General features: G+C 43.3%; 1 protein-coding gene across 1 annotated transcript; it reads right to left on the bottom strand.

The window, feature by feature from the left end:
• Positions 1–604: 604 nt before the first annotated feature.
• Positions 605–1,021, bottom strand: LOC138898156 (uncharacterized). The gene has a single exon (XM_070184197.1). The coding sequence runs from the start codon at positions 1,019–1,021 to the stop codon at positions 605–607; it is 417 nt and encodes a 138-aa protein (XP_070040298.1).
• Between the last annotated feature and the right edge of the window lie 12,799 nt (positions 1,022–13,820).

Below are 13,820 nucleotides of genomic sequence, written 5' to 3'. Positions count from 1 at the left end.
TTTAGAGGATAAACCTTAATTCATTCACTAGAGACAACATGACCCAATAATGTGACAGATTCAAGCCAAAATTCACACTTTGAAAACTTTGCATATAACTCGTGCTGGTGCAGGGTTGGTAGAACTACCCTGAGATGATCAGTATGGTCCTTTCAACTTCGTGAATATACAAAAATATTGTCAAGGAACACTATCGCAAAGGAATCAAGGAACGACTTGATAACTCGGTTCTAAGATCTATGAAGGCTGCCGGGGCATTTGTCAGCCCAAAAGACATCACCAAAAATTCAAAGTGCCCATATCGGGTTCTAAAAGCTATTTTCGGAATATCCTGCTCTCTAATTTTTAATTGGTGATACCTGGATCGTAAATCAATTTTGGAGAAGTACCTGGGACCTTACAATTGACCAAACAAGTCATCTATCCTTGGTAGTGGGCATCTATTTTTGATTGTGACCTTGTTGGGCTACCGATAGTAAATACACATTCTCAGTGACCCATCGTTTTTCCTTGCAAAAAGTACCAGTGCGGCCCAAGGTGACACACTCGGCTGGATGAAACCTTTCTCTAACAAATCTCTCAATTGTTTCTTTAGCTCCTTCAATTATGCTGGTACCATTATGTACGGTGGAATAGATATAGGCTGTGTGTCTGGCATCACATAAATCCCAAAATCAATCTCCCTGTCTGGTGGGATCCCAAGGAGCTCATCGGAAAAGACTCCTGGAAATTCATTCACAACAGGCACGAACTCAAGTGTAGGTGCCACAACATCGGTGTCGGTAACCTGGACCAAATGGTAAATACATCCCTTGTTGATCATCTTTGCGGCCTTAAGGTAAGAAATAAGCCTACCGTTCGGCACCACATCATCCCCCTTCCACTCAATGACTGACTCATTTGGAAATGCGAACCTAACAGTCCTGGTTCGGCAATTAAGCTTGGTAAAACATGAGTAAACACAGCCCATTCCCATTATTATATCAAAATCGACCATCCCTAATTCAATGAGATCGGACATGGTGTCCCGACCACGCAACATGATAACACAATCTCTATAAACCCGCGCGGCCAAAATAGACTCACCAACTGGAATAGATACAAAGAACGGCTCATGAAGTTGTTCATGTTCTATCCGAAATTCAATATCAACATAAGGAGTAACATATCACAAAGTGGAACCGGGATTAATAAGATCATACACATCATGAGATTGGACAGTCAATATACCTTTAACAACATCTGGAGAAGCCTCCGAATTCTGACGACCCCTCATACCATAGAAATAGTCGGATCCTCCTGAACTCTGTGCTCTACCCGTAGCTGAACCATGCCCTGCGGGTGTTGGAGTGCCTTGAGATGGAGGAGGTGTTGTGGATGTAGTAGCTGCAGAAATGGCTGGCTGTCCGGGGCCCCTGCTCTCACCCTGGCGGGACGAATGACAATACCTCTAAATGTGACCCCTCAATACGCATCCGTAGCATATGGGTAACTCCATGTAGCATATTCCTAGGTGCATCTTTCCACACCTAAGGCATTGGGGCCTCCGCTGCTGCTGGAATCTACCACCATGACGGCCCTACTGATAGGAGCCCATGTTGCTCTGATTGGCCCTAAAATGACTCCAGTGCTGCTGTTGATTGGGCCCTACTAGTGGTGCCCTAGCCGAAGACTGGGCAAAGGACTGAGATGGCCCTGACGACCCTCCCTTGAATGTTGACCTGCCAGCACCAGATAAATCACCAAAGTTACCTGTAGACTGGGCTTTATTGCTACCCTATTGCTCCATTCTGTTCTTCAATTCGAGTGTCTTAATGGCTTGAGCGAATGCCACCATCTTACCATAGTTCATATCAGAATTAAAGGCAGCTGTAGCGGCCTCATTAATTACCAAGAGACTAAGTCCCTGCACAAACCGACGCACTTTAGCCTCCATAGTGGGCAACATGTAAATAGAATACTTGGACTTGTGTGCGAATCTCTATTGGTAATCCCACACACTCAGGCTACCTTGCCTCAGTTTCTCAAACTCAGCAGCACGGTCCGCCTTAGTCTCGGTAGGCAAGAAATGATCAATGAAGGCATCTGCAAACTCACCCCACTTCACCAAAAGGCTCCCTCCTTCACGGGACTCCTCCCATAGTACAAACCAAAAATATTCCACCTCTTGCAGGCGCTAGGAAGCCAATTGCACTGCCTGCATCGTAGTAGCATGCATAACTCGGAGAGTTTTGTGCATCTCATCAATGAAGTCCTGGGGGTCCTCCTCTGGGTTCGTACCCGTGAATACTGGAGGATCCAACTAGAGAAACCTGTTCACCGTGGAACTAGCAGAATCCCCTGGCTGACTAGAAAAAATGGGTGCAACATCGGATCTCTAGGCTTGGGAAGCTACTATCTGAGCCAATATCTGTATGGCTCCCCTAAGATCAACATTAGAAACACCAGAATCGGAAGCTGGAACTGGAGGTGGAACTAGTATATCAGTTGGAGGGACCGTTGAACCCTCAGTAGGTGTAGGGACAGGTGTGGTCTGATAAGTTGTAGTAGAGTTAGGTAGCGTAGTAATTGGAAGAATATTATGACTCCTTGGGTGCTCACCCGCATCATTAAATATAGAATAAACTGCCACTCGTGGGGTGACATTAGCTCTTTGGCCAGTTCTTGCCTCCTTCTTAGGTGCCATATACTGAAACTTAGAGAAAAGCATGAGTTAAAGAAGGAACAATCTTACAATCAGCTTTATCGCACAATCAAGAACATGAAAGAAGAGTATTATTCCTAAATTCCCATGTAGCATCCTAATTATAGATGTGGTCGACAACATATCGATAAATCCTTAGGTTGTGATACCAAGTTTGTTACGCCCCAAAATCGGGGAGTGCGACCGGCGCTCAACTGAGTGAACCCGGCCGAGCAAGTCTGTTAGATTTTCTTCTACCCAAACTCATACATAAACGGAGATAATAAATTTTTTCGTGAATTAGAAAATAAGGTGATCATGTCTACAATACCAACTCATTACCAATAGTTTCATCATATTAAAGTATCAAATTTCACACATATTTTCCATAGTTTGAAGTGGAAGAATTAATACAACCACAACATAATATTGTTTGACCTTCCCAGCACCAATATACAACCCACACTATGTCTATAGAGCCTCTATAAATAAAGAAGAGTATTATGATAATGCCGGTAACAAGGCCCTAGCTATACCTCAAACACAATACACAAGGAACAAAAGATACATGACCCCAAAATGAAGTGGGGCTCACCAAGTAAGCTGGGAAGAGGGTGTATGTAAGGCCCCGTTATGTTTTTCCTAAAAGTCTGAATTCTGTGAGGCCAAAGTAGGTGTAGAGGTTAATAATAGTATAAATTCTTTTCGGTGAGCTTGCAAGACACGGATTGGTCTTTTGGGATTGAACAGTGCACTGGGGAGTTGAAGGAAAATGTTGGACAGAAGTAGGACTTTCTGCGGCCCATTCTGCGATCGCAGAACCACTATGCAGACCGCAGACTGGTCGCATAGTGGGGCAGTTTTTTGGGTCATTTTTTATGTCCATTTTGTGACCACTATGCGACCGCATAACCGTTTCGCGGGCTGCACTTTGGTCGCATAATCATCCTTAGATTTGTTTGAAAGGAGGTTCTGCGGTGCACTATGTGACCGTAGAACCGTTCTGCGGTGCAGTATGCGACCGCAGAATAGGTCTGCAGGCCGCATAGTGACCGCAGACCTAATCAGTTCCTCTCCAAGTTTGGCACCAAAATTTCACGGTCATTTCGCGGACCGCATAACCATTTTGTGGTCGCAAATGCGACCACAGAACCTGTTCCGTAGCTTCATTTTTGGGGTTTTTGAACCCGACCCAATTCCGTTAAAACACATCCCATAGACCATTTTTGAGCAAAAAAACTGATATATTTAGAGTGAGAGAGAGAGTCCTAAAGGGAGAAAGTGATCTTCATACAAAATTTCACTTCAATTCTTGCTTAAAACTTTGAAGATTATCAAGAGAAGCACCCTAGGTCTTCATCCTAAGAGGTAAGATTCTCTCACCAAGCTCTTAATTTCGAAATGTAACTAGAATGGGCAATTAGTAAGGTAGTTCATGGGGATGTGAGTGGGTTAGGGAAAGATGGAATCCTTCAAAACTAAGAGATAGAATCATGATCGTTTTCACAAAACTAGAATGCACCCTGTCTTCATCCAAGAATGCTAGAATCATGATCGTTTTCCTTATGTTTGGTTCAATTTTGCTATATTGCTAAAATAGATTGAAGTTTGGTTCAATTTTGCTATATTGCTAAAATAGATTGAAGTTCCTAATATTCCGGAACATCTTAGAGTTTTAAGAAGCTCAATTGAGGTAGGTTGGCTAAAACCCCTTCTTCTTAGAATCGAATCTCACGGTGTTCATTGATTTGGTGTAAATCCCAAAATGATCATTATAGAATTGGCTATTCCTAATGTGTTTGTGTTGAAGGATGTGTGTTCAATATTTATTCTAAATGGTTCATCATGTTATCTTGCTATTTGAGGATGTGTTCAAAATATGGAATATTTGTTAGAAATGTTAAGACTTCATTTCAAGATCAAATAAAGGTTGTTATGCCAAATTGTATGAAAAGCCTCTATGTGCCTAAGATTCCCAAATTGCTGATATGTGAATTTAATGTCTTGAATGGGAAACTTTATTGTTGTTGATAATGATAAATATGTTTGAATATGGAAAGGAGAACTGGAATTATGAAATACGGCCAAGTGCCAAGAATGACTTTATAATTATGGTCACTAGTGCTAATGAATTGAAAAGATATTAAGTAAGTATGAAGTGAGATGATTGATTGAAAAGGTAATGTCTCAGGTGAGACGGCCTAGCCGATTAGGCCGTGATTGGATGTTATGCCGCACACATGGTGGCGGGCTGTGCTGGAAATTATGATAAAATTGTGGTTATGGTTGATGTCTCAAATTAGACAACATAGCCGAATGGGTCATGATCAGACTCTATGTAAGAATACGGTGGCATTGTGAATTAAGGAATATCGGCACTAAAGATCATCCAACCTAATAACATGGAAATTGACTTGAAAACTTATGTGATCCTTAACTTGATGTTTTTATATTATTTGAAGGTCTTATTGAATTCTTGATTGTTCCTCTTCTATTATTATTCATTCTATTGAGATGGTGTTTAGCTATACATACTAGTACTATTCGATAGTACTAACGTCCCTTTTGCCGGGAGCGCTGCATCTTTAAATAGATGCAGGTGGTTCCATAGCAGACAGTGTTGATCACAGATAGTGCTGCAGCCTCTTCTCAGCGGACTCGATGAGCCGCATTTCATTCCGGGGTCATGTATTATACCTTTTGTTTATATCGTGATCACTTTTTGAGGTATAGCTAGGGCCTTGTTGCCGGCACCATCTTTACTCTCGTTTATATCTTTAGAGGCTCCATAGACACTATGTGGGTTGTATATGGGTGTTGGGAATGTTAAACCAGTTATGTTGTGTTTGATCACTTGTTCCACTCGAACTATAAGAATTATGTATTTTGAGACTTAGAGGCGCAATGTCTATTGAAACGATTTAGCACTGTATGTATGAACTCCCTACTATATAATTTATGAAATCATGTCTTTTCCTGATCATGGGTGAGTTGGGTAGAAAGTATCTAACAGGCTTGCTCGACCGAGTTCACTAGGTTGAGCCCCGGTCGCGCCTCCAGAGGATGGGGCATGACAAACTTGGTATCAGAGCCTAAGGTTTTAAAGTGTCCTAGGTTGGCTTAGAGTCGTGCATGGTAGAGTCCATCTTATCGGTGTGTTGTCGACCACATCTATAAGTTGGTGGCTACTTGGGCATTTAGGAACAATAACCTTCTTTGATATTCTTGAACATGTGATGAAACTGATGGTGCAACTGTTCCACCTCTAACTCGTGTATCCCTTTAAATTTCAGTAATGGCCCCTAAGAAGAGAGCAAGAATTGTCCAAGGAGCCAATGCCGCCTTAGGAGTGGTTGTTGACCATTTATTTGATAATGCGAGTGAATACCCGAGGGGTGAGGATAGTCCGCCGACTGCTACATTGCCTGATTCCACTACACCCGACCAGGCCACACCAGTTCCTGCACCTACTAAGGGTGCAGCGGTTCCTCCAACTGATATTCCGGTTCCACCACCACTCCAGCTTCCGATTCTGGCATTTCTGATGTTGATATTAGGGGAGCTATCCAGATGTTGACATAGTTAGTGGCTTCTCAAGCACAGAGATCAAATGTTGTACCCACTTCTTCTAGACAACAAGGGGATTCTAGTGGTTTCAAGGTGAACCGGTTTCTTTAGTTGGATCCTCCGGTGTTCACAGGTGCTAATCCCGAGAAGGACCCATAGGACTTCATTGACGAGATGCATAAGACTCTCCGAGTTATGTGCGCTAATGAGACAGAGGAAGTGGAGTTGGCCGCCTACCTCCTAAAAGGGGTGGCATATTCTTGGTTTAAGCTGTGGGAGGATTCTCGGGAGGAGGGGAGCTCTCCAGTGAGGTGGAGTGAGTTTGCCAATGCCTTTATAGACCATTTCCTGCCTATCGAGACTAGGGTAGCCCGTGCCGCAGAGTTTGAGAATCTTAAGCAATGGAGTAAGACTGTGCGGGAGTATCACATGGAGTTCGAGCGCCTGTCAAAATATGTTATTCACATGTTGCCTACTATGGAGGTTAGAGTGCGCCGGTTTATGCAGGGCCTTAGCCCCTTGATTATCAATGAGGCCGCTACGGTTGCCTTGAATTCAGACATGAACTATGGGAAGATGGTAGCATTTGCTCAAGCTACAAAGAACCGTAATTTGAAGAACAAAATTGAGCGATAGAGTACCATCAAGGCCCGGACCGCAGGCAACTTTAGGGAGTCATTCGGTGGGGGAGGTCAGCTTTTAGGGGAGGGTCATCAGGGCCGTCCTAGTCTGCTGCTCAGTCTTCAATTAGTGCACCGCTAGTAGGGCCCAATCAGCATCGGTGGAGTCATTTTTGGACCAATCAGAGCAGCAGGGGACCCCACCAGCAGGGTCGATTAGTAGGGAGATTCCAGCAGCAGCGGAGACCTTCATGCCCTAGGTGTGGGAAGATATACTTGGGGATCTGCTATATGGACCTACCTATATGTTACAGGTGCGTATTGAGTGGTCATATTCAGAGGGAGTGTCATTCATCTCGCCAGGGTGTGGTCAGGGGCACAGCACAACCGTCCAGTTCTGCAGCTGCTACATCTTCAGCACCCCCTCCAACTCGAGGCACTCCGGCACCAGTAGCGTGTTGTGCAGCTAGGGGTGGTGCACAGAGTTCAAGAGGACCCATCTGTTTATATGCTATGATGGTCGCCACAGTGCATAGGCTTCTCCAGATGTTGTCACAGGTATATTGACTATCCAAACTCATGGTGTATATGCTCTTATTGATCCCGGTTCCACCTTGTCCTATGTTACCCCTTATTTTGCTATGGAATTTGGGATATAACTGAAATAGCTTCCTAAGCCGTTCTCTATATCTACTCCGGTTGGCGAGTCTATTGTGGGCGCACGAGTTTATAGGGGTTGTGTTATCACGGTGCGTGGTCGGGAAACCGTTACGGATCTCATTAAATTGGGGATGGTCGATTTTGATGTAATTATGGGGATGGATTGGCTTTATTCATGTTTTGCTAAGCTCGACTACCGAACTAGAACTGTGAGTTTTGAATTTCTTAATGAGCTAGTTGTTGAGTGGAAGGGGGATAATGTGGTGTCGAAGTGTAGGTTTATTTCTTACCTTAAAGCCATGAAGATGATTAACAAGGGGTGTATCTATCACTTGGTCCGGGTTACGGACACCGATGCTGAGGCACCTACACTCGAGTCTGTGTGAATGAACTTCCAGAGGTCTTTCCTGATGAACTCGCTGGGATTCCGCTAGACATGGAGATTGATTTTGGGATTGATGTGATGCCAGTCATGCAGCCTATATCTATTCCGCCCTACAGGATGGCACCAGTATAATTGAAGGATCTAAAGGAACAATTGAAGGATCTGTTAGAGAAGGGTTTCATCCGACCGAATGTGTCACCATGGGGCGCACCGGTTCTCTTTGTGAGGAAGAAATATGGATCATTGTGTATGTGTATTGACTACCGGCAGCTCAACAAGGTCACAATAAAAAACAAATACCCATTACCAAGAATAGATAATTTGTTTGATCAGTTACACAGTGCAAAGTACTTCTCCAAAATTGATTTATGGTTCGGGTAACACCAATTGAAGATTAGGGAGCAAGATATTCCAAAAATAGCTTTCTGGACCAGGTATAGGCACTTTTAATTTCTGGTAATGTCTTTTGGGCTAACAAATGTCCCGGCAGCTTTCATGGATCTTATGAATCGGGTTTTCATGCCTTTTCTCGATTCCTTTATGATAGTATTCATTGACGATATTCTTGTGTATTCATGAGGTCGAGAGGACCATGCCGATCATCTTAGGGCAGTTTTGCAAACTCTTCATCACCACCAACTGTACGCGAAATTTTCAAAATGTGAATTTTGGCTCGTGTCTGTCGCATTCTTGGGTCATGTTGCCACTAGAGAAAGAATTAAGGTTGATCCTCAAAAGATTGCAGCGGAGAAGAATTGGCCTAGACTTACAACACCAACCGAGATTTGTAGTTTCTTGGGCTTAGCAAGGTATTACAGGAATTTTGTGGGGAGGTTCTCTACTCTTGCTTCTCCGTTGACTAAATTGACTCGGAAAGCGGTTAAGTTCCGATGGTCCGATGCTTGTGAAAGGAGCTTCCAGGAGTTGAAATCAAGATTGACTACGACACCGGTGTTGACCCTGCCAGAGGGTACAAATTAATTCGTGGTATATTGTGATGCTTCAAGAATTGGGCTGGGGAGCGTGTTAATGCAACACGGCAAGTTTATAGAATATGCTTCTAGGCAACTAAAGAATCATGAAAAGAACTATCCAACCCATGACTTAGAACTTGCGGTGGTGGTTTTTTCATTGAAGATTTGGTGTCATTATTTGTATGGGGTCCATGTGGATGTATTCACGAACCACAAGAGTATCCAATATATTTTCAAGCAAGAGGAGCTTAATCTGAGGCAGAGAAGATGGCTTGAGTTACTCAAGGATTACGACATCGATATTCTATATTACCCAGCGAAAGCCAATGTTGTGGAGGATTCTCTTAGTCGGAAATCTATGGGTAGTTTAGCACACTTGGAGGTATATCAAAGGCCATTGGCCAAGGAAGTCCATCGATTGGCTAGTTTTGGAGTTCGTCTTGCAGACTATATTGAAGGAGGGGTAATTGTGCAAAATAGGGTTGAATCATCGCTTGTTGTGGAAGTCAAAGAGAAGCATTATAACGACCATTTTTTGTGCAATTGAAGAAGGGGATTCAAAAACATAAAAATATGGCTTTTACGCTTGGCATGGATGATTGTACACTAATGTACCAAGGGCGGCTATGTGTTCCAAATGTAGATGATCTATGGGAAAGATTCTTGACAGAGGCTCACGCTTCTAGGTATTCCGTGCACCCAGGTTCTACGAAGATGTATCATGATCTCAAGGAAGTCTACTGGTGGAATGACATGAAAAGAAATGTGGCGGACTTTGTGGCAAGGTGTCCAATTGTCAGCAGGTTAAGGCCGAACACCAACGGCCTGATGGGTTGGCACAAAACATAAGAAATTCCAATGTGGAAGTGGAAAATGATTATTATCGATTTTGGGGTAGGATTACCCGCACTCTGCGCAAGTTTGACTCAATTTGGGTGATTGTGGATCGGCTCACGAAATCAACTCATTTCTTACCAGTTAAATCTACTGTCATAGTATGCTCAGTTGTATATCAAGGAAATAGTCAGGCTGCATGGCACTTTAGTTTCTATCATTTTCGATCGAGGGGCTCAGTTCACGGCCAATTTTTGGAAGACATTTCAGCAAGGTTTGGGTACTCAGGTAAATCTTAGTACAGCCTTCCATCCACAGACCGACGGGCAGATAGAACATACTATTCAGACACTTGAGGAAATTTTGCATGCTTGTATTCTTGACTTCAAGGGTAGTTGGGATGATCATTTGCCATTAATAGAGTTTTCTTATAACAACAACTTTCATGCTAGTATTCAGATGGCACCATTTGAGGCATTATATGGTAGGAGATGTAGACCTCTCATTGTGTGGTTCGTGATTGGGGAAGCTGAGTTGATAGGTTCATACCTCGTGCATCACGCTATAGAAAAGGTTAAGATCATAAAGGAGTGGTTGAGAACTGCTTAGAGATGTCAAAAATCCTATTCGGATGTTCTTCGCAGAGACTTAGAGTTCAAAGAAGATGATTGGGTATTTCTGAAGGTTTCCCCCATGAAGGGAATAATGCGGTTCGAAAAGAAAGGGAAATTGAGTCTGAGGTATGTCGGGTTGTACAAAATCATCCAGAGCATCGGTGAGGTGGCATACAAGCAGTGCACCATGTATTCCATGTGTCCATGTTGAAGAAGGTAGTTGGAGATCATTTTGGTGCCGAATAGTTAAAGTTGATTCTTGAAGAACTTTGAAGTTCTTTAAATTTGGTTTGGAGCTGGTTTTGGTGTTATCGAGGTCTGAATTGAATTCTGGGACTAGGAGTAGTTCCCTAATGTCAATTAAGACTTGCACATAAAATTTAGTATCATTCCGAGTACTTTAAGCATAATTCGGCGCATTTGGAGGATTTGGAAAACTTGAAGTTCAAAGTTTGATTCAATTTTGTTTCGGGGTATGATTCTTGGTTTCGTTTTTTTTTATCGCATTTTGAGAGCTCGAGCAAGTTTGTATTATAATTACAAACTTGTTGGGGCCTTTACGGGGTCCCGAGTGGCTCTGGTGAGTTTCGGACCCCTCGGAGCAGAGTGTGAGAAACCAGAAATATCCAGTTCTGGTTTCCTTCTTCGCGATCGCGAAGGGACCATCGCTTTCGCATAGAAGGAGTTGGGGATGGGGGAAAATGTGCTATGCATTCACGATAGCTAGTCCGCATTCATGAAGGTCTGTGCTAGCGACCTTCGCGTTCACGTGAGGCGACTCGCGTTCGCGTAGATAACTGGGCTGGGCTGGGCCGCTTTGTTCTTTGTGTTGAAGAAGCAACCCTTGCGTTCGTGTAAGGTAAGCCAAGCCAGCCTCCGCGTTCGCGAAACATTGACCGCATTCACGATGAAGGGTCTTCAGGTGGCCTGAGTCATTTGCCTTCGTGAACGCGAGGCCTCTTTCACATTCGCGAAGAAGGAGGTAGCTGGGCAGTGAGTTTAAAAAACAATTGGGACTTAGGCATTTTTGGGGTCATTTATTACACTCTTGGGCGATTTTAGGGCTCTTAAGGAGGAGATTTCGACCTAGCTTTGTGAGGTAAGTAATTTCTACCTAATGTGAGTTTAATATATAGTTTATGGGTAGATTATAACATGTAAATTAGTGAAAAATAATGGGTTTAGAGAAAAACCTAGGTTTTGATAAAAATGGAGTTTTACCACGAAAATGGTTATGGAACTTAAAGAAAATCATATATTTATGTTCCTAAGGTTATGGGTAAAAACTTTCTTCGAAAATTTCCGGAAACCAGGCACGTGGGCCTAGGGAAGAAATTTTAGGAATCTTGCAATTTGAGTAGGGAAATTACTTTAATAGTTGGGATATGAACTTTTAAGACTATATTGATTAGTCTTTACACTATTTGGATAGTTTGGGATTGTTCGGCACCAAATTGAGGGTTTGGGGCATAAGCTTGGACCGGAAAGTAGGCCTTGAAGTGAGGTAAGTCTATTTTCTAATCTTGTAAGAGGGAAATTTCCCCATAGGTGAACTTAATTAATATGTGGTTATTTGTGGAGGCTACGTACTCACGAAGTGACGAGAGTCCGTACGTAGCTACTATTCCTATAATGTCTGGGTAGTTTTAGGCTCACGTCATGCTTTGTGGACACTGTTAACTGATCATATATGTTGATTGTATTGGATAAGAACTAAATTGAAGATTTTAAGAATTTCAAAGGTTTCAAGTAAATTATTATTTTGAAAAGAACTTAGGAACGCTATGTTATATTTATATGTAACCGCGTCGCAAGTATATTCTGCGAGTGAGGTGAGTATTTCCACTACTCTCATGGGAGCGGGTCGTTCGCCTCGGCAGGTCAATAGATGCATCTATGGTTTGCGTCGTTTGACCCTCGGCAGTGCACAGTTTACATTTTATGTTGGATCGGGCGGAACGTCCACGGTGGAATTTGTGTGTGATAATATGACTGGAAGCCTTTGTATACTTGGTATAAATATACTATTTTAGAGATCAATTGTTTTAAATGAAGGAAGTGTTGTGGGTTCTTAAATATGATGGAAGAACTATTTAGTTATTTCTTGTTCTGAGTTTATTGTTAGTTATATATAGTGTGCTTATTTAGAATCACACATTACTATATTGTTGGCCCTAGTAGGTGTCGAAGTCTGCCCGCCGATACTACTTCTTCGAGGTTAGACTAGATACTTACTGGGTACATATTTTTATGTACTCACGCTACACTTCTGTACTTGACTGTACAGGATTTGAGGCAGGTGCATCTAGCCACCAGTCAGGCGCGTAGATTGATTTTCTATCTCGAGACTTCCCGGTGAGCTGCCCTTTTGAGCTGTTCTGCAGCAGCTGGAGTCTCTCTTATGCTTTATTTTCTGTCTATCTCCTTTCAGACAGTAGGCTAGCATTTGTTTTATATATTCTACTAGATTGCCCATATACTTTTGACACCGGGTCTTGGCACACACTAGTAGACTTGTGACTTTGGTTTTGGCTTACATGATTTCGATTTGTAATCGTTGCTTCCACTTATTTATGTTAAAATTGTAACCTTCTGGATTTTCTTAAAACAACAAAAGGGGGGATCACTACTTATTAATTTATTTAAAACGAAAATCACTAATTGATCAGTGTTGGCTTGCCTAACAACGGTGTTGGGCACCATCAGGGCCTGTAATGGAATTGGTTCGTGACAACATGATATCAGAGCTCTAGGTTCATGTAGGTCTCACAAGTTTTGGGCAGGTCTAATAGAGTCTTGCGGATAGGTGCGGAGACATTCGTGCTTATCTTTGAGAGGCTATAGGATGTTAGGAAACTACTCTTTATTCATGTACTATCATGCAATTGATGGTACACTAAGTTTCTTCCTTCTAGTCTCTCACAAATGGTGAGGACGCGTACGGTGGACATTCCAGAACCGGGAGGAGCTGCTCCCCCCGTTGCTAGAGGTCGAGGCAGAGGCCGGGAGAGGGCACCAGCCCGAGGTAGGGGACGAGGGCATCCCAGAGCTATCCCAGTAGCACCACCAGCGGATCCAGTGGAGGATCCCATTATTGAGGAGCATGGCAAGGTGCATGCCGCAGAGCTAGCCATGGTAGATTTCATGACAGCATCGGGCTTTCAGGAGGTCATGGGCCGTATGATGCGGTTCATGGACACCATGACTCAGGCTGGTTTATTTCCAGCGGACCCAGCCACATCTCAAGTAGGAGAGGGAGCACAGACCCCTACTACTCAGGCTCTTGGGCATGCAGTTGCAGTATATCAGACTCCTAGTGCACTCCCCGTGGGCGGATCCCACCCAGTTGCGGCGGCTGCACCTGAGCCTCGACCAGTTACGGATGGCGATCCGCAGAAGCTATTTGACAGATGGACTAGGGAACACCCTCCTATCTTCGGGGGCGAGCGGCATGAGGATCCCCAGGATTTCATTAATCGGTGC

This window comes from Nicotiana tomentosiformis, chromosome 8 (assembly GCF_000390325.3).
Source record: "Nicotiana tomentosiformis chromosome 8, ASM39032v3, whole genome shotgun sequence".
In the NCBI taxonomy this organism is placed as follows: domain Eukaryota; kingdom Viridiplantae; phylum Streptophyta; class Magnoliopsida; order Solanales; family Solanaceae; genus Nicotiana; species Nicotiana tomentosiformis.
Note: the sequence above shows the minus strand (reverse complement) of the source record. Positions and strands in the feature narration are given on the sequence as shown.

Excerpts from the sequence above, each read along its gene's own strand:
- LOC138898156 (XM_070184197.1), bottom strand. The coding sequence starts at position 1,021 with ATGTCCGATCTCATTGAATTAGGGATGGTCGATTTTGATATAATAATG.